Genomic DNA, 22,040 nt, shown 5'->3' with positions numbered 1-22,040 from the left:
GATATTTTTCCCACATAAAAATCCCTTTTATTCTTCTTAGAAGTCTGTCTTTTCCAGTGGGAGGGAAGAGACTTGCATCATAAAAATTGTAGCAATCTTTATGTAAAAATGACGAAGCAAAAAAGGCACTAGGGAAAACAAGCTTTTTGCATAGCAAAGACAGCCTCCACCTTCTCTACCAGCATTTTGCCAGGTTAGTCCGGGGGGGGGTGTGTGTGATATGAACTACCAGGATTTCAAGGGTACAGTGCTCCTGAAGAAAATGCAATTTTTGTAGCTATGAGAGTGATGAGAGATTTGGGATCCAGGAGTAAGAAGGGGTGACTAACGTGGAAAAAGCCACAACTGAAAGAGGCAGAAGCACGAGGAACAAGTAGATGCCATCGTCTCTGAGAGGACTGAAGGATTGTGCCCTGAGAAACCACAACATCCAGACTGGTAAGTGGCTGCACAAGGTCTTGAAAGTAAAACTAAGTGCAAAAGGAACAAAGTGCAAAAGAAAAAGCAGAGGGAAGGGTGTGAGAGGGGAGCGTTGTTAGCCTGAGCAAAGGAGACGGATGGTTATTTACTAGCTGTGCTTGGCTGGGACGGAGTGGAGCGATGTCAGAACCTGGACGGGTGCAAGGGAGCAGAGCGGGTGATCAGCAGGCAGGGAATGACAGCGTTGAAAAGGATGGATCACTCCAGGGCAATGGTTTATACTTGCTTCATTATTTAAATGTAGGCTGAGGCAGGTAATTACTCATGAGTCTGACCACGAGGTATTTAGCAGTTGAACCACAGAAGAAACTGCACGCACAGCCTACCTCTGCCTGGCAGGAGGCATAAGTTGATGATTAATACAGCTTAAGTCACTTACAGCTCACCTCTCCGTGGGCCCATTTTCCTTGAGGAATAGGTCTGCTGCGTACAGCTTGGCTCCTGCCATCTTAGGAATGCTGTGAAATGATGCCCGCACCTTGCAAGTCCATACGGAGCCAGGCAGAACAGAAGCCCCTCTGCCCAGAGACACCCATCGTGCCCGTCCAGATGCTTGATGTGGTATCCCAGGGAGGCTGAGCAGGGCATGGGCTGAGGGTGGGTGCTGCACCCTCGAGGATCCCCAGAGCCCATGGAAGAAATGCTGCGCCCTGACGCAGAGTGGGCTTCGTTTCCCCCAGAGACAGGAAAGAAGAAGGCATGGCCATGCTAGCCCAAAGTCCCAGCCGTGCAAAGCAGTCCAGTCTGTTTGCATGTGTTGGCTTCTCAACATGTGCTTGGGGGTGCAGTGCTCAGCCATAGCTTTTTTTTTCAGTTGTACTTCGCCTGTTGTGACAACAGAAGGTTTAATTTTGAAGAGTACTATGAAACCAGTGAGATAGATCTAAGTATTAGCTGATACTCAACGATAGGAAAGACCTGTCTTTTATGTCCTCTCACTGTTCTGGTAGAAGCCTACCAGAATGCAGGACACATGTTTTCCAACTCAATAGCAGGTATCCAGCTGGAGAAATGTGTTTCCCTGAATTATGGCCATATGCTATATATCCCACTTCAACATATCATATCATGTTCCATCTGCACAAAATTCAACACTGCATAAAACAATCTGCTTTGAATTTGAATGCATATACTTCCTCACACAAAACAAAACTCTCTTGCTAGGCTATGAGTCTAAATGCCCTAGAGTTGCTGGAAAAGGTTGTGCCACAAGCGAAAAAGACCAGAACCCAAACTGTAGGGAAGAGAAGGCATTACCACTGGGCTGTGCCATCTGAAACAAATTCCACCTTCCCACTGAGGAGCTTGTCCTGGTTGTTGCTGGGAGTGGACAGAGCTGAACCCAGAGCAAGAAATATTAGCAGACATGCTAGGACTACCAAGCTGTACAAAGTATGATACGAAGTACATCGTTTGTGCTTTCTCTAAGCTGCTCTAGCCCTTTCACATCTGTAACAGTGCAATACTTAAAAGAGAGCTAGAGAGTAGATGTCTCAGCAATTTTTAATATTATAGCACTCAGAAGTATAGAAAAATTCAGAAAATTTTCATGCACGTTGAAGACAGCTTCTCTTCGCACAGACTAACAACTATGACAAGTCAATCAGGCAACACAGAGTGGTTTTTGTTGTTTTACAAGAAAATGTGAATGCTTTCAAATTGTTTTCCACAATTCTAATGGCCCCAGGGTGATCCCATCTGCCTCACCCCTTCAAGCATTCATCCTCTCCTAAGGAGGCCTTTTCCTCCATAGGAAGAAATGTGAAGTCAAAAATACTCAACCAGTCCTTAAATGATGAACACTTCTTCTCTATTTCCTCTTTCTCAAAACCTTTCAGCCAGACTTGCTGTAGCTCCTTTCCATTTGATGGCCCTGCTGCCTGTCAGTGACGAATTTGTTTGCATGGCCTCCTGGCAGACCAGCCTTTGGCAAGGTACATCCCAGGTTAAATACTTTTTTAGACTCTTGTCTAGAAGAACAAAAACAAACAGCAACTGAAAGATAGAGAAGGGTCAGTATAACTTCAGCACTATTAAGAGTTTGGTCATAGGGTATTGACAAAAAGGGAGAGAAGTATGTTTTACAGAATTCCAGTTCTGTATGACGGTAGTCACTTATTTTACTCTAAGATAAGAAAACAAAACAACTAACATCTGGGAGTATGTGACATACTGGATGCTGACGTTCTTCACTAGTGAAAGACATACATGAAGGGGTTGATTAGCAGGTATGCTGTATGCAGTTCACAGCTGTGCTGATGGCCCGCAGACGCATCTGAGAACCACTTCCCCTCAGGTCTTCAGTGTTTCTGGTTCAAGATGGATCAAAGCTTTCCATTGCTTTTATCCAGCTGATCACAATAAGGTCCAAAACTCTTCAGCAGAGATCCTCATCTGAACCAATATGAATAATAAATGACAAAGAGAACAGCAATGCCAGACTAAAACTCTTGAGGACACAAAACCCAGTCTCTGAAAAGTATCTGGGAGTCAGCTGCGGGACACAGTAGTGCTGGGTGCAGAATATCTGCTGGAAAGAGAATATCTGCTGGAAAGTGGAGATAACTGGTTTTAGGCAGATTGAGGTTTGGGACATTTTTGGCCAGCAACGGCATCAACAGCAGATCTTGTCTGGTGAATTCACAGAAGCCCATCAGAACAGCACATCGTTGTCATGCCATGAGCCATTGTCTGGTTTATGATGGCAACAAGAGACTCTCATCCAGCACAGGACTCCACTGGAGTGGGAGTGAACAAAGGGTCTCTCTGATTCTGAAGCATTCAGAATGCCTTATACCAAGTTTAGGTACCACAATAGGCATTGCAATAAATCCCCTTTTTCCCATTTTAAGAGCAAAACTCAGGCCTGTATTTCTCAAGTGAGTTAATTGCAGATGAGTGCGTAACAGTTTTTAGAAGTACATGGCATCCAATTCTCAGGCAGTTTATGATGAAAAGACTGTGGCACTGCAGAGAGTGCTCCATGCACTGAGGCCCTGGGAGCTCCACTCCTTCCTCTTCTGATGGCGAGGGACCAAGTGAGGCCCATCCTAGTAGGGATATTTGAAAATATTTCTCAGAACACAGAGAGAAAAAAGGCAAGGAACACCTGGTCTGTGGACCACAAACTGCCCAGTCTTACCTACGTATCTGTCGTGCCCAGATATATTTAGGTCTCAGGCCCTGTTAGTCAGTCTGTGGTCAGCAGACCACCAATGGACATCAGAAAATGATCTGAAAGAGCACGACCCCTAAAACTCGACACAGAACTTCATCTGAGCCCTCATCAGTCCAAAGCACTATGGAGTATTTCTGATATCCCAGTTGTTATATTCTGGAATATCCTGGGCAACAGCACCTCATGTTCAGAATTCATTTCACTATAAAGCCCAGACTCTTTCTTGCAGACCCATTATCTAGCCAGCATTCCATCTTATGCTTGAGGTTATCCTTCCTTAAGTGTAATATTTTGCATTTGCTGCTATTACAGTTATCTGTATTTATGTCAAACTGCCCCCTTAATGTAGCAAGACCATGTAGAAACCCATTTTCTCAAGTGCTTGAGTCAAATTTCACTCTTACCAAAGAAGAACATTAGACTAGTTGGATATGATTTGTTCTGGATAAATTCAATTTCCTTTCTTCATCACATTACCATTCTGCAGTTGCTGTTTTATGAAGCACTTGAATTTTCTGCAGTACTTCTCAAAGCATTTGAGATATGTGAGGCAGGTTGGCTGATCTGTAATTCTTGGTACCTCTTAATTCTTCTGTGTGTTCTTAAATACACTAGTTAATATTTCAGAAAAGACTGTGGCTAGTTCTTTAATTATACCAGAGGAAACATCCCCAGGACTTCCTGCTCTGTGTACATGCACTTTATTTAAATGTTCCTTCACTTCTTTTCCATGTCTTTGCTCACTTTTTGTGTGATGGATTTTTGTTGTCAGATAACCAAGAAGCTCCTGACTCAGACCCCCTGATATCTTCCAATGCTGTCCTCCTTGCCAGCAGGATAGCTTCCTATGGGACCTTTAAACAAGGACTTTTTCCAAACTGCCTGTTTCCTTAAGCTCCTTTCAGCTCCTCCCTGTAGAACCTTCCCTATCAATTCCCCAGTGTGAGGAAATCTGCCTTACAGGAGTCATTTGGTCTTGCTCTCCTCCTCTCAACCCTCCTTTTTCTACAGACACATGAGCTCCAATTGCCTTCTTGCAAGTTTCTCTTTACTAGTCCTATCTATCATAGCTTATCTGGCCATGTCTCCTGAAACTGCCTCCAGTCTTTGAAACAAAAAAGTTGTCCCAACACATTACAAAAAAACTTGAAGAACTGTCCGTGCTGTGCTGTTGGGTTTTGTTGGGTTTTTTTCTTACAGCAGGTATCTGGTTAGATAAAGTCCTCAATTACCACTACCTCATATCCTCAGGACACTTCCAGTAGTTGCTCAGAAAACATGACATCGACCTCCTCCTCCTCATTAAGTAACCTTTAGTAGATCTTTACAGTTCCTCTCTATTTTATCTCCAACAGCTCTCTCTCCCCTCTTTTTGGCCTTATATACATTCCTAATATACCACATAATATTCTTCCTTTTCTTCCTGCCTGTCCTTCCTACACAAATTATGCTCTCTCTGCTAATACTGAAGTGCTGCAATTTATTCCACTGAGTCTGTGTGATGCTGATTAAACTGTAGCCTTTGTTGTGTCCCAAGACTTCTAGTTCTTCCTGTTTATTCTCCATACTCTTAGCATTAGTGTAAAGACATCTCAGATGTTTGGCAGTTTGCCCTTACATTATCCCTTTTGTTCTTCTATGGCCCTCCTGCAATTTCCCACTTCCACTGTAGAAATCTGTTGTCAACCAGACCTCCAGTTTTCGTATTCACCTGAGGTCTTTCCTGCCCGCCCTGTCAAGAACTGGTGTCCTAAGAGTCTTCTCACTCATTCTTCCCTAGTAATAAAATTCTCACGTTCTGAAAAACATTTTTTTTTCATTGATTAAACAATGTTCCATAGGATGGAGATTCTCCTAAGGGTCCTCCTAAAAAGCGGCACACAAAGCTGTTAGCAGGAAAGTGATCTTACTGGATAAAAGTCCCCAGTCCAATTTCAGATTTCTCAGTTCCAGAGAGAAGGCTGACAGCGTTCATAGTTTAAACGAACGGTAGTTTCGTCAAAATGCTAGCCCATGGGCAAATACAGGGTCCCATACTCTTCATCAGGCTGACGTGCAAAATTCGCTCTGGTTAAAACCTTGGGAGAACCCTTTCTAATTCCCAGCAGTATAATACACTAAAGAGTAACATATATTAACTAAGACAGTGGTACTTTTCAGGGCTGCAGTCATCAAGGACCAGGCAGATGATGAGCATAGCAGGGATATATGTTGACTCTCCTCACTCACAATTATGAACAGCTGGAACATCCTCAGTTTACAGTGGGTCTGACACTGCAAAGAAACAAGAACAAATATTTGGAAATCTAATCATATAATATAGCTGAATGCTGACAAGAGGACTCCGCTCTAGGGGAGTATGCTCCTTTATAGCACATGGCTGCTATGTGACAGAACAAATTACACGCTATTGAAATCTGCTGTCCTGCTGCACGGCTTCTGAATGATTGACAAGGGTGAAGTTCAGTCACTTGACTTCCTCAAGGCTTCAGATGCGCTTCTGAAGCAAAAAGTAAGAGCTTATGAAGGAAGATGCTTCATACAATGTGATCAACTCTGTCCCTCAGCTAACACTTGAGGTTAAACATTGAGATGTTAAAAATAAACATGCTTATTTTATACATTTCAGTAAACAGACCAACCTCTCATCTGCGTGGGGATAATGAAGAGAAAGACTGGATCTACTCTTCATGAGGGGGTTCCAGAATTTTCCCACAAAAGACATTTTCAAAAATATACTCCTCCTATAAATCAATGTTAAGAGGGAGTCTGTGACCCAAAAAGGAACAGTACTTAAAAAGAGCTTAAGGCCCATGCTATTTTTTTCATTCACGTAGTCAGAATTTAATGGTTCCAGTGCATATCTACATTTCAAAGATGAGCCAGTGGTTTTCTTGTGCTTGAGCAACACAGCCAGCATGATGGATGTGTTGTGTAACGTCTGCTGATACGTATCACACCATCAGCCAGACTGACTTCAGCTGTCTTCTGTCCGCTGGTGTCTATTCCCACTACTTCATAGATTCTGCTCCCTCTTCTGGCCAGCAACATAATAAAAGAAATCATTTCCCTTTTTTAAATATGATTTTGAGCATGGGGAGTTGAGAAATGGAAAAGAAAATTCATATTACTTTGGCAGGACAAAGAGATCTGAGCTGCGCATCCACTGAATTTCCATATTTGGATTTCTCTGTAACAAAGGCTTGCAGTATTTGTGGTAAAAGCTGAAAAAATAATTACTGGTATTTTTTGTTCAGTTTACTTGTTAGCTCTTGGGGGGAAGGGTGGGAGAGAGGAAGGGAGGTACAGGGAAGGAAAGCCCATCGATCAGCTTTGCTGTATCTTTTCAATTCTTCTAGGCACTGTACTGCTCCTTCTCAGTTTTGTGCAAAAGAATATTGCAGACCTAAAAAAGGAAATGAGCAGAGATCCCATCTTTAGGAATAGCAGACTTGCCAAAATGGGCTCAGATAATGTTTTATATATATATGTGTGTGTATATATATATATATATATATATATAATGTTATCCAGAGCACATGCTCAGAAAGGCCCATATTTCCTCTCAGTAAGCAAAATCCAAAAGGTTTGTCTCCAAAGCAAATACTGCAGATTCTGACTATTTTTGCTTTTTTTCAGGTCCTCCCACTTCCCTTGGAGGTTAACAAGCACAGACCAGACATTTGGGACAAAGGGCTTTCAAACTTTTTCTGGCCATTAAAGATGCCACCAGAGATTCAGCTAATGTAGAAGGTACAAACTGCTCTACACTGTACATCCAAGGCAGCAAAATCTTCTCTATTGCCTCTTCAAGGACTTCCTCTGAGGAGAGATTTCTTAGGCCTCCCACAGTTGAACTTTGTCCCATGAAGCTCTCCAAAGCCACGTCTGAGGCAGCGCAGAAAGAGCAACTCAGTGACAGTACAGCTTGCTACCGAGCGTGCGACGTACTGGCTTGCAATAGAAGTGATATTGATTTTTACACGGAAAGGAAATTGCACTGAAAATCTCAGTGAATGTTTTGAGCCAAAACATTATTGATTTTTACACGGAAAGGAAATTCACTGAAAATCTCAGTGAATGTTTTGAGCCAAAGCATTGTCTGTACACATGATGATTCATTTGTTCATTGGAGAGCAAAAGAAAGAGATGATTCATTCAGCATTTGTTATCTGTGAATTTTGTAAAATTTCAGATTTTTACACCATGTTCGTTTTCAGTTGACAGAGTCTTACGTCTCTTGATTACCTTTCCTCAGAGAGCATATTGCAGCCTGTTGGGCATCATTTGCCCATTGTTTTCCTTCATAAAGACAGCAGGAGCTTGATCTCTAGCAGAAAACTGAACTGGTGTGGTCGGAGCAGCAACCAGAGTTCACACCGGTCAGAGCTGCAAAGAGTGAACCCAGCTTTAAAACTAAAGCTGTTTTTAAAGCTGCGATTTCCGTATCTACTATTAGTCATGAACTTGAAACACTATTAAGTACTAGAAAGAAATATTCCTCTGGCAGTTGTACCAGTTCTAAGGCTGGACTCTTCTACAGGTCTCTCGGCTGCTGCTATTCAAATACTCGGGCCTGATTCTGCAATCCTTTGTTTAAGCACCAGTCCGAGGGGGTGAAAGTCGGCCGGAGAAAAATGCGTGTGATCAGATCCTGTGATATGGTAAAAAAAATCCACTTTCCATGAAAAGAACGTTTTTTTCCAACACATTCCACAAGGTGCGCAGCTCTTTCAGACCTTCTGCATATAAGATGAGGCGCTTTTTTTTTTTTTTTTTTTTTTTTTGAGAGTGGGACTCACAGCCCCCATGCTGCCTGCACCACCTTCTCCTCACACACTGCTGCAAGAGGAGGGGAATCCTTCTCTTGCTGAAACAGCTACTCATTGAATAGTTCTTCATTATCTAAGAGACAGCCAGGAAATATTTAATAAATATATTACCCATTGCATCAAAATAAATATCATTTATAAAACATTCATTGTCTTTCGCTCATCATCATCATACAGTGTATATAAATGTGCCCAGTACAGATGAGATTTACAAAGGTTTGCCTGAATTCTCCCCCTTAATGCATTCTCCCACTTACAGTAATCATTGCGTAAAAACATAATGCAGCATAATGCCACCAGCATACACCAAAGACGAAACCAAAGATCTTGTGAGAGTACAAAAAGTCTTCAGGTAGAAGGAATGGCTTTAGGTACGTCTTGAAGTGGCACTTGCTCCAACTCAGCTCTTCAGCATTTTAGAACTGGAGCCAATGTTTACTTGTGAACTCAGAATTACTTAACCAAATAATAGAACATATAAAAGCAAGCTGTCTTTTTGGAAAAAAAAAACGTTTAATAATACAGTAATAGTTGTAGTATCGTCCAGTAAAGGTGTATTGTAAAAATGTTCTGAATATTAATTTACCTCAGATAACTTTAGAGTCGTAAATACTTGCATTATAGTGAGGTAGACAGTAAAAAAAAAGTTCTTTTCTCCATTATTAGCACAGAATTTAAATCTCGTAATAATATCTTCAGGAAACGATAATGTTAAGCAAGGATGAAATATTTGATTAATGCTTAATTCTGTACAACTCAAATATAAACTTTTAAAAATATTAGAAATTATAACATTTCGAGTGCATATAATGTTTTGTACATTAAAAAAGAAATGCATGTTGTTCATCTCCATTTTGCACTTTCAGTCTGTTTAAATAAACAAATATTTACAACTTTTATATGAACAACAGTGCATCCAAAGCAAAATGTGCATTTTAAATTATTGCTTCTGATCGAGTCTTTTTATTAGCATTTTATATTATTATTCTCTCATCTTTTTTAAATTTTTTTTTCCACCAGTTTGTAGCTCTGCGAAACCAGATGAGCCAACAATTCTAGAAATCAATGGGGAAAAGCCTGAAACTACGAACATAATAGTTATATTAAGAAAGGGCTAGGCATGCTTCGAAGTGCACTTTCCTCGTGTGAAGACACAGCTGAGACCAAAGGTGGGAAAGAAACAGAAATCTTACATAAAACGCCTTTTCCAGCACGACATTTGCGTATAATACTGCTGCAGGTTGCGAGGGCTGCAGAGCTAGAGCTACCCAGAGATGTGGTACCGGCATCCTCGCACTGTTCGTGAAATCCGAAGGAGTTTCCTTTCCAATCCACCCAGGTTGTGCTTTCTGCAACACTTCGCTCTTCACAGTTTTTCATTGCCGTCTTAAAATAAAACCTAACTGGTAATTACAATCTTGAGCATTTTTTTTTTCCTTTTCTCTTTCTTTTTTTTTTTTTTTTTTTTTTCTTTTTGGGGGTGGGGGGCCGTAGGCTATTTCTGGCTCGTAATCTTGCAGGAATGTGAAAGAGAGAGGGCAGAAATGACACAGCCCTCTCCAGCGCAACTTCAGAGAGCGGGATCAGCCTACTCCCTCTCCCTCCCCCGACTCTTTTTGTACTTGGTAAATTGCCTTCACCTTTGGAGGGAGGAGGGTAGATCGCCAGATAAACCCCGCGGGAGGGGGGGGAAGCTGGGAAGGGACCCGGCGGGGGCCTCGCTGCCCGCTCGCCCTTCCCCGGGCGGCAGCCGCGGGCCGGCGCTACCCGACCCACCCCACCCCACCCTCCCCAGGCCGCGGGAAGAGGCGCCGGGGCCGCCGCCACCCGCCGCGCCGCTCCGCGCCTCGCCGCGCCGCTCCCTTCGCCGCAGCCGCGCTCCGGGCGGGCGCGGGCCGTCGCCGCTCGCCGGCGCATCTCCGCCAGACGCAGCCCCGGCTGCCGCCGAGGGGCGGCCCGCCCGCTACCTGCAGCCGCAGGACTCCACCACCATGTCCTCGTACTGCTTGTACACCACGTTGTTGCCCGCGTCGATGTAGAGGATGCTGATGGGCGTCAATTTGGTGGGGACGCAGCAGCTGGGCGGCGTGGAGCCGGGGTCCATGGAGTTCATGAGGGTCTGGATGATGGCGTGGTTCGTGGGCTCCAGGTGGGAGCGCAGCGGGAAGTCGCAGACCCCCTCGCAGTGGTGGGCCTCGTACTCCAGCGGGGCGATAATCCAGTCGTCCCAGCCCAGCTCCTTGAAGTTGACGTGCAGCGGCTTCTTGCTGCAGCGCAAGCGGGACTTCTTGCCGTGCCGCTTGCCGTGCCGGCTGGCGAAGGCGCTGCGCCGCTGGCGCCGGGGCGGCGGGCGGCGGGCGGCGGCGGGCGGCGGCGGGGGGGGCGGCGGCGCGCCCAGCTCGGCGCGCAGCTCCCCGAGGAGGCTCCGCCGCCGGGCGCGGGTGAAGACCACCAGCAGCGCCCGCTCCTGCGGGGGCCGCGCCCGGCGCCCGAAGCCCAGGCCCCGCAGGTCCAGCCAGCGCGGCGGCCCGCGGCCCGCCGAGGCCCGCAGCTCCAGGCACAGCCGCCTGCGGGGCCGCTGCTCCCGCAGGCCCTGCCGCACGTCGAAGACCTCCCAGCCGGCGGCCGGGGCCGCCCGCAGGTCCAGGGCGCGGGAGTCGAGCGGCCGCGGCGAGAGGCAGGGGAAGAGCTGCATGTGCAGCGGCGCGGCGGGCGGCGGGCGGCCGCGGGGGGCCCGGCGGAAGAGCCGCAGCTCGGCCCCCACCAGCTCCTCCGTCTCGGAGAGGGTCGACACATCAAACACGTACTGCTGCCGCCTCAAGGGAGCGGGCGAGAGATCGTCTGCGAGATAAAAAATAATTACAGTCAGTTGCGCCCGGGGGGACCGGCCGAGAGGTCTCCGCGGAGGTGAAGGGCGGGCAGGGCCGCCGCCTGCCCGGCCGGGGCCGCCCCCGGAGCGAGACGGGGGGCTGAGCCGGGAACGGGGGAGGACGGGGAGAAGAAGAAGGAGGAACTAGAGGAAGAAGAAGGACGGAGGAGAAGGAGAAGGACGGAGGAGAAGAAGAGAAGAGAAGAGAAGAGAAGAGAAGAGAAGAGAAGAGAAGAGAAGAGAAGAGAAGAGAAGAGAAGAGAAGAGAAGAGAAGAGAAGAGAAGAGAAGAGAAGAGAAGAGAAGAGAAGGAAAAAGGAGAGGAAGAAGCAGAGGAAAAAGGAAGAAGAGGAAAAAGAGACGAAAAAGAGAGGAAGAAGAAGAGGGAACAGAGAGGAAGAGGAGAGGAGATACCGAAGGACCCGCACCAGACAGGAGACCGCTCTCCTGCCCCAGAGACAGCCCACACTCCGCATACATCCTCTGCCCGTCAGCCCCGCCAGCACTGTGGGACTGGCAATGTTTGTGTGCTCATGTACATTACGCACACATATATAGACATACACATCTCGATTCTCCTTCAAGAGAAAAACCTGGACTTCTTTTTTGACACATTGGTGTACAAAGTGCAGCGCAGAAAGCAAACCAGATTCCCCTGAGCTGCTTTCCAATAAAATGTTTACAACCCAGCAAATACAAAAATTCCCAAAGCCCCTGGGTTTCCCCAGAAGCTAGTAAAGCTTGTGTAGATTTCAATAGTAAAAGTGTCACTGGAGCCTCTGTTCAGCAGCCCCTCACCGCTTTTCCAAGCTCGGCCCGCTCCAGAGGTAGAAACGAGACTGAATATATAGCCCCCGGTTATTTATTGATATCAAAGGTCACTGCGGTTCCTAATCAGTGTATTTCACAACTTCGGCTCTACCTGACAGGTCTGGGGGAACCTCCTGGGGGGCAGGAGGGGCAAGGGGATGATTTATGCAAACCAAGACCTTCAGCCGCGCCACTGCAATGTAAAAATCACTGCGGATTAACGTGCAGTTAATCAGTGCGGATTAGCATACTCGAAAGTCGCCCTGCGCTGCTGCGTGTTCCTCCCCGGGCGCCAACAGGGAGATGGAGCGCGGAGTGCAGCAGGGACAGCAGGAATTGCTGGCGGAAAGAAAGTCCTGCCCCGCAGCCAGGACACGGGAGCCCACGGCGGAACCTGCCTGCCGCCCGAGCGCATCCTCCCCGCCCCGCGGGGAGCCGCCGTGGGAGGCCCCGCCGCCCGCCCGCCCGTCCGCGGCTGCGGAGCTGGGTGTCCGCCGCGCACCCCACGCCTGCCCTGCGGCCGGGCGAGGCCGGGCACGGCGGGGCTGTGCGCCGCGGAGAGCGGGGCGAAAATAGGTCAGACCCTCCAGGCATCGCGGGGAGTTGGGACCCAGGCCCGCCGCATCTCTGCCCCTGCCGCGGGCGCGGGGGTTTCTACCCCGCAGCGAGGCCGCTCCTTCCCCGGCGAAGAGCGTGTCCTCCCGGCCGGCTCTCTCGGCGGGGCCCGGGGGAAATCTGCAAAGAAACCACACACACAAAGCCCGAAAAATGTCGTCACAGCCCCAGGTGACCACAACAGCTGCTCCATCGAGCTGCTGACAAACAAAGTGAAATCCAGCAGGATCTGCCTACGGGCGCTGGACGGAGCAGGGTTCGGCCCACGGGTCGTTCGTGGGTTTGGGGGCGTTTTTCGGCCCTTCACACGCTTGCGACCGGGGACTGAGGTGCACCTGGGCTGCGGGACGTGGATCTGGCAGCTCAGGAGACCTCAGCTTCAGACAGAAGGAGATGTGCATCCCTCCTCCTTGCCTTTGGCTTTCCCGGCGCCCAGCATCTGTCAGACACCTGGGCATCCTACACGCCGCGGACGAGCCTCCTGGCCCTGACGAGCTGCTCTCACCTTCGTCCGACGGCTTCAGCGACCGTCGAGGAAACCAGATCAGCGCCTTCCCCTGCCGCTATCCCCACCTTTAGATGCGGGCAGAGCCGGGGCTGAGCATAGCCCCGCTTTTAAGCCGTCTCTCTGCTTGGAGGGTGGTGGTGGTGTGTCAGGCTTTGTTTCACGCGGAGATGCTCGCCCTGTTTGGTACTCCCTGTCGCGATGGGATGGAGGTGGGAGGAGCGCTGCCTCCAGCCGCTGTCCCTCCGGAGCAGACACACACACCCCCCCTCCCCGTCCTACCCCTGGCCGGTGCCCCTACCCTGGGGGCCCGCGCATCCCTGCCGGGGTGCGGGACCAGGGTAGCGCTGCCCGGCCGCCCGGGCTTTCGGGAAAAAGAGGGGGCAGCCCTTTCCCCGGGGAGGTGAAGGGACACAGAGATGACAGCGCGCTCCCCCCACCCCCCCTCGCCCCCCGGGAACCCCCACGCAGGCGGGAGGCTGGAGCGCGGGGACTCGTCCCCTTCAGGGGTGACATCCAGGCGTGCGGGCCGGCCGGGAGAGCAGCGCGGAGAGGCTGAATTCCCTGCGGGTCTCCGCTGCTGAAAGCTATTTATAAAGGGTCTGCAGACCCCTGTCATGCGGCGGGGAGGGGGGACGCCAGTTCCGGCCCCGCGGGTGTCAGAGCCTTGCTCGGGGGGGTGCGCCTACAACGCGCTCCCCAGCAGCATCCTTGGAAGCTCCAGCTTGGCGGGGGTTGAACGCGGTGCACGGCCACCCCGGCTAGCTCGGTGGCTGAGGGGGACACGGCCGAACGGCAGAGAAATATGCCCCCGCGCAAGCGGGTCTCCGAGCCGGGTTTAGGCAGCACCGACTCTGGGCTGGAAAACTCCCAGTGGTTCGTGCAGCCGCCGGCTCCCGCTCCTCTCCCGAAAGGGGCAGGGCTGCCGGTTGTTTCAAATAAGCAGCTTTGAATCCGATCAGATAAACGCTATTTATTCACTCTTGTAACCTAATAATTCCAGATGAATACATAATCCTAAACCAGTACTGGCTCGCTCCCAGCGCAGTCGAGAGGGTGGGAAAAGCAGCGGAGGGCGGGGAGGGAAAGCGGTACCTCCGGAGCCTCCACAAACCGGGGAGAGACGGGTCTGGTTTGGGGACCCTTTGTTCCAGCGAAGCTGCCGCCTTCCCAGCACACAAAGAGCGGCGGCAGCGGCGGCGTGGGGACACCCTGGCTGTCCCTCTCCCTCCGTGTGAGGAGCACACGCGGATCGGGGCTTGTCCTCTGCAGTTTTCCTATAAACCCAAGGAGCGGCTGGGGGTAAAATCCGGGGTTTCTAACAGCCAGCTCGAGATCTGCCTTTTTCTCAGACTGGTTCAGGCTGTCATTGCCGTTATTCCCGTTACCGAAATATTTGGAGAGAGCAGCAAAGCCATCTCACATCCAGCCGGGCTGGGGAAATCCACATTACAGAAAATGCACCGGAGAGGTGTGTTTGTATTTGTAACGTTACTTTAGATGACTGTTAGTTACGCGGTAAGTATTAGCTTTATTTCGACTGTCCGTTGTTTATTTTTTCGGGCGAAGAGAAAATACTGGGAGCGGGAAGGAGGGGGCGAAGAAGAGAGTAGCTCTGTCTGGAATTTAAGCGTGTGTCAGCGGAGAGGGACGAGAGCAGCCCTGCTCCTCTCTGCCCTTCCCGCGTGCTCCCGGGCCGGGCCGGGCCGGGGGGGCTGCGCCGCCCCCCCCCCCCCCCCCCCCCCCGCTTTCCTCCGCTTTGCGGTGGCGGCGGTTTTACCGTCTCCAAGGTGAAATGAATGACTGGCTTGGGACGTTTCCTTTGACTCCCTGTGTGAAGCCTCACCCGCTTCCCGGGTTCGCTTTCTCGCCGGCAGCCGGGACTTTGAGGCGAGCCGGGGGTTAACGAAGGCTACACAAAGTTTCCCTTTTCATGGCAGATCAGGTACTGGGCTCCCAGCCAATTCATCAGGGCTCAGATCTTAACTTTACATCACTGCAAATTATACCCAAACCACATTCAAGAAGAATTTTCCCATTCCCAAATTCTCTTTCAAGCCATATTTAAACTCGCAAACCAAAAGCACATTTGCAGTTTAAAGACCCTTCGCAGGCGCTCGCTCAACAATAATCTGGAAATTAAAACATATATCCCCCGTAATTGCGAGGGGCTGCCCACACGTTGTCTGCAGAGTCGCAAGGCTGACAGGTATTTCTTTCGGAGCATTACCCGAGCCGTGCAAACAAGGGGCTGACTCTCCATGTGTGGTATTTCTCTGGGTTTCAATTCCGCATCTCCCAGCGCCTGCCTCGCCGTGGTTTTTTATTACACCGGGTGACTAGATTTAAACGTTTCGTTCGCTTCACTATCGAATAACCGGGAAAGACCACACCTTACTCGGACGAGTTGCCAATCCTCCAAAAACCCCAGAGACCTGATGGAGGGCTGTTTTGGGTTTGGTGTTTCGGGTTTTTTTGGTGTTTCGTTTTTTTTTGTTTTGCTTTTTTTTTTTTTTTTTCTTCTCCCGGAGCGGGGAGGCACCTGGCTGCGATATACCTTTGATCACCGCTTTACCGTGCCTGCGCGGGTTAGGCTGCCCGCCCTCGCCCCGCTCCCGGCTCGCCCCCACGAGCGACGCTCGGCCTTCGGGCTCAGAGGGAGCGTCGCAACACCCGTGGGGCATCCCGCAAGGTCTCCAAGCCCCTCGTCTGTCGCCCTCGCCCCGAGAGATGCGCCGAGGCAGAGAGGGGCTTCCTTGGGGGGTTTCTACCTGCTGTAACAGACATTAACCGAGACCCCTTCCCTTTCCCCGTTTGCGGCGGTTTCGGTACCCGAGATATTTCGATCGAGGAGAAATCATTCCTCCAAAATTATTCTTGTTGAGAAAATCGGACTGAATATTCCCAGCGCTCGGAGCTAGAAATGGAGCGAGAGGACGCTTTAGAGGATATTTCTGAGCCATATATGTGGAGGCGCCGGGATACAGCAACACAACATACGGATCTGGCCACAACTAGCAAGGAATGAAACGTCCCCTTTCGCCCAGATACCAGACTTCAGACACGGAAGGACGCCCAAGCTCAGTTCCAGCCTGCCCCGAAATCTCAAGGAAAGGAGCATTTCTCCGATCGGCTGCTTTTTTTCTATAGCACTAGGAAGCGAGGAGGAAAACTAGGAGGGCGAGGCGTCCCGCTGCCGTGCCCGGCGCCGCGCTGGCCCCGGGCTGCGCCGGGTGTTCGCCCCGCGGGCCCCTCGGCTCCCGGTTGGGGCCAGCTCAGGCCGCGGCACGGCATCGCCCCGCGGGCGGCGGAAACTAAACAGCTCCGGAGCGGAGAGCTCGGTCCTACCGTCTTCAAAAAAAAAAAAAAACCAAACCCAAAACCAAAAAAAACCCGCGGCCTCTTAGCAAGCCCCGCAGGGGGGGCTTCTGGATTTAAAAATAAATAATCAGGATCGGGTCCGAAATCAGCCACGGGAATGGCTTGATAGGCTTTAATATCTCCTTCCCGTTCGCAGAGCGGCTCCGCGGCCGCGCACCGCCCCGCCGAGCTACCTGTGCGGCGCAAGCGGCCGCGGGGGCTGCGGCTCCCAGCCTGTGGGCTCTGCTTTCCCCACACCGCCCTCCCCGCCCCGTTGCGCTGCTGTGCGCAAACCTCCGCGCCTCCGCAAAAGCAAAAAAACCCCAACCCCAAAGCACCCCTTCCGAACCCCCCGATTTTCAACAGGGAGAGACGAGCGGTGCTCCGCCCGCGCCCCAGCTCCGCGCCCTCCCGCAGCTCGGGGGGGGGGGGGGGGGGGGGGGGCGGATAAGCACACACACACACGACACCAAACCCCTCCGTACCCCTCAGGCCAGGCAGCGCGGAGCCGCAGCCCGCTCCCCAGCGCCGCCCGCCCCCGCGCTGCCGGCTCCGCGGGCGCGGAGGCCCCGCCGGGCCGGGCCGCTCGCTCCTTGCCCGGGCGCACGGCGGGATGAGAAGCGGCTGCTCGCTGCAGCGCTCCGGCAGTCTGGTCTGCATTAGTGTTTTTATAAGGGGCTCAAACAAATCGAATACAAGGTCACCAAATAATTAACAGTTGTGAATTCCCTCCTTCCCCATTAAAATACTTCCCTGCTTATATTTCATTTTCCTCCTGCCAACGACAACACTGCCTGGGCAAAGGCGCTGCGCAGATTACACTATATTGCAGCTTTCGGTCCACCCAGAAACCCGCTGTTTTGCATAAACATGTTGCACTAGATGAACTTCAAGTGGGATTTACGCTCTTTTCTTCTGCCACATGCACAGCCGGGCCATTTCTAGTTTCTGCACACGGGATCCCCCTTTCGCCCTGCCCCCTCTCCTCACCCCCCTCCCGACCCTAAAGGCGAGAGCAAAATAACGACGGTCGGACCCTTGCCCATCTGAGTCAGCTGCCCCTCAACTGGAACACGAAACTGCACAAAGAAAGCGGGGAGAGGAAAAGGAGACGATCTCGACCCATTTCGATTTCCCCGTCTCTTAGGCGCGGAGCTCCACATTTCGTACGCGGGAGCCGGGGCGCGGTACAGCGGCTGCGGGCGGCTCTGCGGACACAAAAGGGAAAGGCGAGATGAATCCACGGCAGCCGGCACTTGTGGCATTCCCTTCCCACGGGAGATCCTTTTGAAAATCGCGCTGCCTCGCACCCCGGCTATTTCTTTTTTGTTTTCAGTTTGTTCCGAGCCGTGGCGCGTTTTTTGCTCGTTGTGGATTTGCTTGTTTATGGCTCCCTTCTCCAGCTCCCTCACGCTCTTTCTTCTTCTTCTTTTTTTTTTTTTTTTTTTTTTTTCCCCTGCCTGGTGGAGTCCTTGCAGCTCCTAATTGTCCTGCCTTACTGTGGAGCTCCAATGCTGGGGGTCCTGAGGCCAGCGAGAGCACCATCTGCGTTTTAATGAGTTACTTCATGTGCCAACAGTAATTTTCCTACATTCAGCTAGGTCCTGTCTGATCTTGCGACCGTAACAAGGGGGAGCGAGTGGGGGGCGGGAGGGGGTGGAGAAGAGGGAATCGCAAACTCTTTCCCCCCTTTCTGCGCTCTTTTTTCACTGATGTGGGGATACATATATATGTATATACCGCAGTAGTGCTTCTCGAGCTAGCCTGAAAGCGATCTTACTAGCTTCGAGCGGGAAGGAAAGCAACAAGAGGCGAGGCGGAGAGGTTGTTGGTGTCCGCACCGGAGCGCGCTGCCCCGCGCAGCTGCGGAGGGCGGTGGAACGGGCAGGCGGGCTGCTGCAGGCAGGAGCAGGCAGCCGAGCTGCCCTTCCCGCGGGACGCTCTCACGGACACGCAGGCACAGCAGCCCACGCCGCGCGGGAAGGGTGTTTCTCGGCAGGAGTAAAAGCTGCTTCGCGCTCCTCTCTGTCACCCCGAACTCCTGCCACGAAGGATGCCGTGCGGGCAGTCTGCCTCGGAGCTGCCGCTTAGGTAAAGAGCAGCCCACCTAATTGGGTCAATTTGAGCGGCTATATTGTCTGCAAATGAATTGACAGAAACCTCCCCCCCCCCTCCCCGCTTTCCCTGAGCAAAGACTGTTCATCATCAGCACAACTCCAGCTCGCCAATTAACTGGGCTAGGAGCCCACGGGGAGGTGGGCAGTAAAATAGCTACCACTTCAGAGGAACGGAAGCTCTCTTGAAGTTTTTTGGTGATGTGCCATTGGCTGGTCCGCTTCATTATGGGAGACTAGACAATATTTGATATGTTATGACATGAACACTCAATTAGATCACTGAGTTGAAATACTCCAATCAGTGGCTTGATGCTAAGCAACCCTCAGAAGGTCCAGCAGAAGGTCACAGCCTGTGACACATCAAATCAAAATCAATGGGGAAAAGTGAGGCTTTTCCTTAATCAAACCAGAACTTCTGTTAGCAAATCACTTCCCCCGGAGTAGAATCTCCCATGCAGCGAGATGAGCTAAATTTGTTAAATTAACTGTCTTTCTTCTGGTTATCAAGAATAAGATGATCTTGAGCGCGGCTCTATTTCCCCGTGGCTCGCAGAATTAGCACCCCGTTTCCTCTCCGGCGGGGAAAGCGGGCCGCCTCGTTTCTGACGGCTGAACTTTCAAAACCATATTTCTAGAAAGTGAGTCCTCTGCCCCCCCCCCCCCCCCCCGCCCCTTTTAACAGCGACGAAGAAAACAACCCCCATAAGGCGAAGGCGGAAGAGCAAAACCCCATGTCCCCCCCCGCTCCCCTCGGAAACGGCTGGGCCCTCCCGACCGCGGCGCGCACCCACTGTGGGCTCTTCCCGAGCCCGATGGGGCGCGACGGACACCGGGGCGGGAGGGGAAGAGCCCCGCCGAGCTCCCTCCGCGGCGGAGCACCGACCCCCGAGGCAAGAGGCTGCGCTGTGGGTGCCGGGGGTGGGGTGGGGGGAAGGAGAGGCTACCGGCTCGGGAAGGCAGCAGAGGGGGTTGGTTTGGGTTCGGTTTGGGGAGCGAGTGGCTCCTGTAGCTCCAGGGAGCCGTGCGGTTTTCCCGGCGCTGCGTTTTGCCCTGAGCCGTCTGGGGAGCGGGAGGTCGGCGTGCTGCCCCCGGCTGCCGGCAGCGACGGGACGCCCCTGCCAGCCACCGGCAGGTACACGGGCAGGGACCCGCGCGGGGCGGGGAGGGGGGAGGGAGCGCGGGAGGAGGGGAGGGTCTGCAAATCGGGGAGGGAGAAGGAAAGAATGCACAGCCTTAATTAAGAACGTGTTAATTAGTCTGTCCTTAATGGCTTACAAAGAAGGGGAATGAAAAAAAAGAAGAAAAAAAAGGGAAGGGAAATTTCCCTCTGGATCGCCGAGAAACCTCCACCCGCTTCCCCGGGTACGAGCGATAAAACAACGAGAGAAAAGCAAATCAGGGCCCCGGCCGGGGCTGCTGGTCGCAGAGGGGTCCCGGGAGCTCCGCAGCACCGGTGCTGCCCGGGGAGAGAGGGGCCAAGGCCTGGGGCCGGCTGGCCCCGGGCTCTGCCGCCCGCCCCGTCGTCTCCCCCGCTCCGTGCTCCCGCCACGGGGCAACCAAGGGCCCGGGGGGAGCGGCCCCCGCTGCCGTCCCCGGCCCGGAGAGGACCAGCCCCGCACACACCGAGCTTAAAGGACGTAGGAGGCGTCCCCGAAGCGGGCGGCGAGTGCGGGCCACCCCCCGCCGAGCCCCGGGGCCGGGAGGTACCTGGGCTTCGGGCTGCCCCCCCGCCAGCGGAGCCGGCGGCGTCCCCGCCCCAGCGCTTTCAAACGGGGCTGGTGCTCTTCCAGGTAACCCCGATAAAGCGACCCTTCGCGGGAGCAGCTTTAGGCAGCAAATGTTTGCCCTCGATCAGTTTGAACTTTCTATTTGCCTTACAGCCGCAGCGATAAGAGCGATCCTTTCTCCGGCAGACGGAAAGAAACCAGAAGAGATTGTGGTTTGTGGTTTAGTCGGGTTTGTTGGGGTTTTTTTGTTGTTGTTTTTTTCCTTTTTTTTTTTTTTTTTTTTTCCGAGGTTACATTTACACCCAAGGTGCGCCTGCAAAACTGGGGCGTGTTTCCCACCACCCCGTGACGATTCGGGGACGACCACGCGTGTTTCTCGCACGCAGCATTTACGCCTGCCGCGGTCCGGGTTCAGCACCGCGGGGCAGTTTGCTTTAAAATAAAACGACGCTATCCACAATTTACCGAAAGATCCACTTTTCTGCGGTACCGGGGCGGGGGGTGAACACCAGTGAGCGATGCAGCTGCTGCCCGCCTCCCCAGCGCCGGGCTCCGCGGGACGGCAGCCTCGCACCGCGGAGCGCCGCGGGAAGGGGCGCCCGCAGCCCCGGGGGGACGGCGAGGGGCGGGGGGCGGGAGGGCGGCAGAACTTACCTCGTCCCCTGTCTACAAAACTAGTGATGGTGTTGGCGGATTTGGACGACTGAAAAAAGCTGGCGTTGATGCCCAGTTTCTCCGCGATGGAGTAAGTCCTGAACAGGGACAGCATGTACTCGTGGGGTTCCGCCCGTGGGAGCGCCCGGCCCACGGCGTGTCCCACTTGCCGCGGGCGGTTCTCCCGTGGGGACCGCGGCACCCTGCGGCCCCGTCCGCCCTTGGAGGAGGCGGCGAGCTCCGAGGCGGAGGGGAGGGAAGCCGGGAGGCAGCAAGGTAAATCCCAGAGGAGGCTGGCGAGCAAGGCGGCGGAGAGCAGGGCCCGGCGTGCATTCATAGCGAGAGGCGGCGGCGGTGGGGAGGAAGAGGAGGGCGGCCCGACGTGCGGCTCCGGCGGCCCACGGAGCGGCGCGGGGACTGCGCGGCGGCGTGGCGCGGAGCGGGGACTGCACCCGGGCGGGCTCGGCCCGGAGCAGCCCGCCCCGCCCCGTGGGTACCGCCCCACCGCGGACCGCCCCGTGGGGGCACCCAGCCCGCCCCCGCGGGGCGGTCCGCGGCGGGGCGGGACACCCTGCGGTCGGGTGCTTGGGGGTCCCTTTTCTCCCTCCTCGCTGTGGGCTCCACGCGGGAAGTGGACCCGAGGGCCGGGGAGATGCTGCGCGTCTGGTTGCCGCCCTTCGGGTGCCGCTTCTCATCACCCGGCCGACGCTTTGGTGCGTGCAGGTGCCTCTTGGGTGCTGCAGTTTCGGGTGTGGGCAGACTCGTGCGGCGCTAAGGATCTTGCTCGAGGCTCTCCATGTTCCCACGGCCATGTGCCCGAGAGATGGGCACAAAGCAGGGGTCTCTCAAGACGGAGAATTTGGTAGAAAGCGGGGGTCTTGCCTTGGAATGCAC

General features: G+C 52.6%; 1 protein-coding gene across 1 annotated transcript; it reads right to left on the bottom strand.

Annotated features, from left to right (window-relative positions):
* Nucleotides 1-8,429: 8,429 nt before the first annotated feature.
* On the bottom strand, nucleotides 8,430-21,569 carry GDF6 (growth differentiation factor 6). The gene is made up of 2 exons (XM_074898681.1): nucleotides 21,147-21,569; nucleotides 8,430-11,331 (listed from the first exon to the last, which is right to left on the bottom strand). The coding sequence occupies exons 1-2, from the start codon at nucleotides 21,481-21,483 to the stop codon at nucleotides 10,454-10,456; spliced, it is 1,215 nt and encodes a 404-aa protein (XP_074754782.1). The 5' UTR covers nucleotides 21,484-21,569; the 3' UTR covers nucleotides 8,430-10,453.
* Nucleotides 21,570-22,040: the final 471 nt, after the last annotated feature.

The sequence above is a fragment of the Athene noctua genome, chromosome 2 (genome assembly GCF_965140245.1).
Source record: "Athene noctua chromosome 2, bAthNoc1.hap1.1, whole genome shotgun sequence".
NCBI lineage: Eukaryota > Metazoa > Chordata > Aves > Strigiformes > Strigidae > Athene > Athene noctua.
The sequence above is the reverse complement of the archived record's forward strand: the minus strand, read 5'-3'. Positions and strand labels throughout refer to the sequence as shown.

Bases quoted from the DNA above. Each gene is read 5' to 3' on its own strand.
- GDF6 (XM_074898681.1), bottom strand. From the start codon at position 21,483: ATGAATGCACGCCGGGCCCTGCTCTCCGCCGCCTTGCTCGCCAGCCTC. The intron at 11,332-21,146 runs GTAAGTTCTGCC...TTTATCTCGCAG, and splicing joins TTTTGTAGACAGGGGACGAG to ACGATCTCTCGCCCGCTCCC.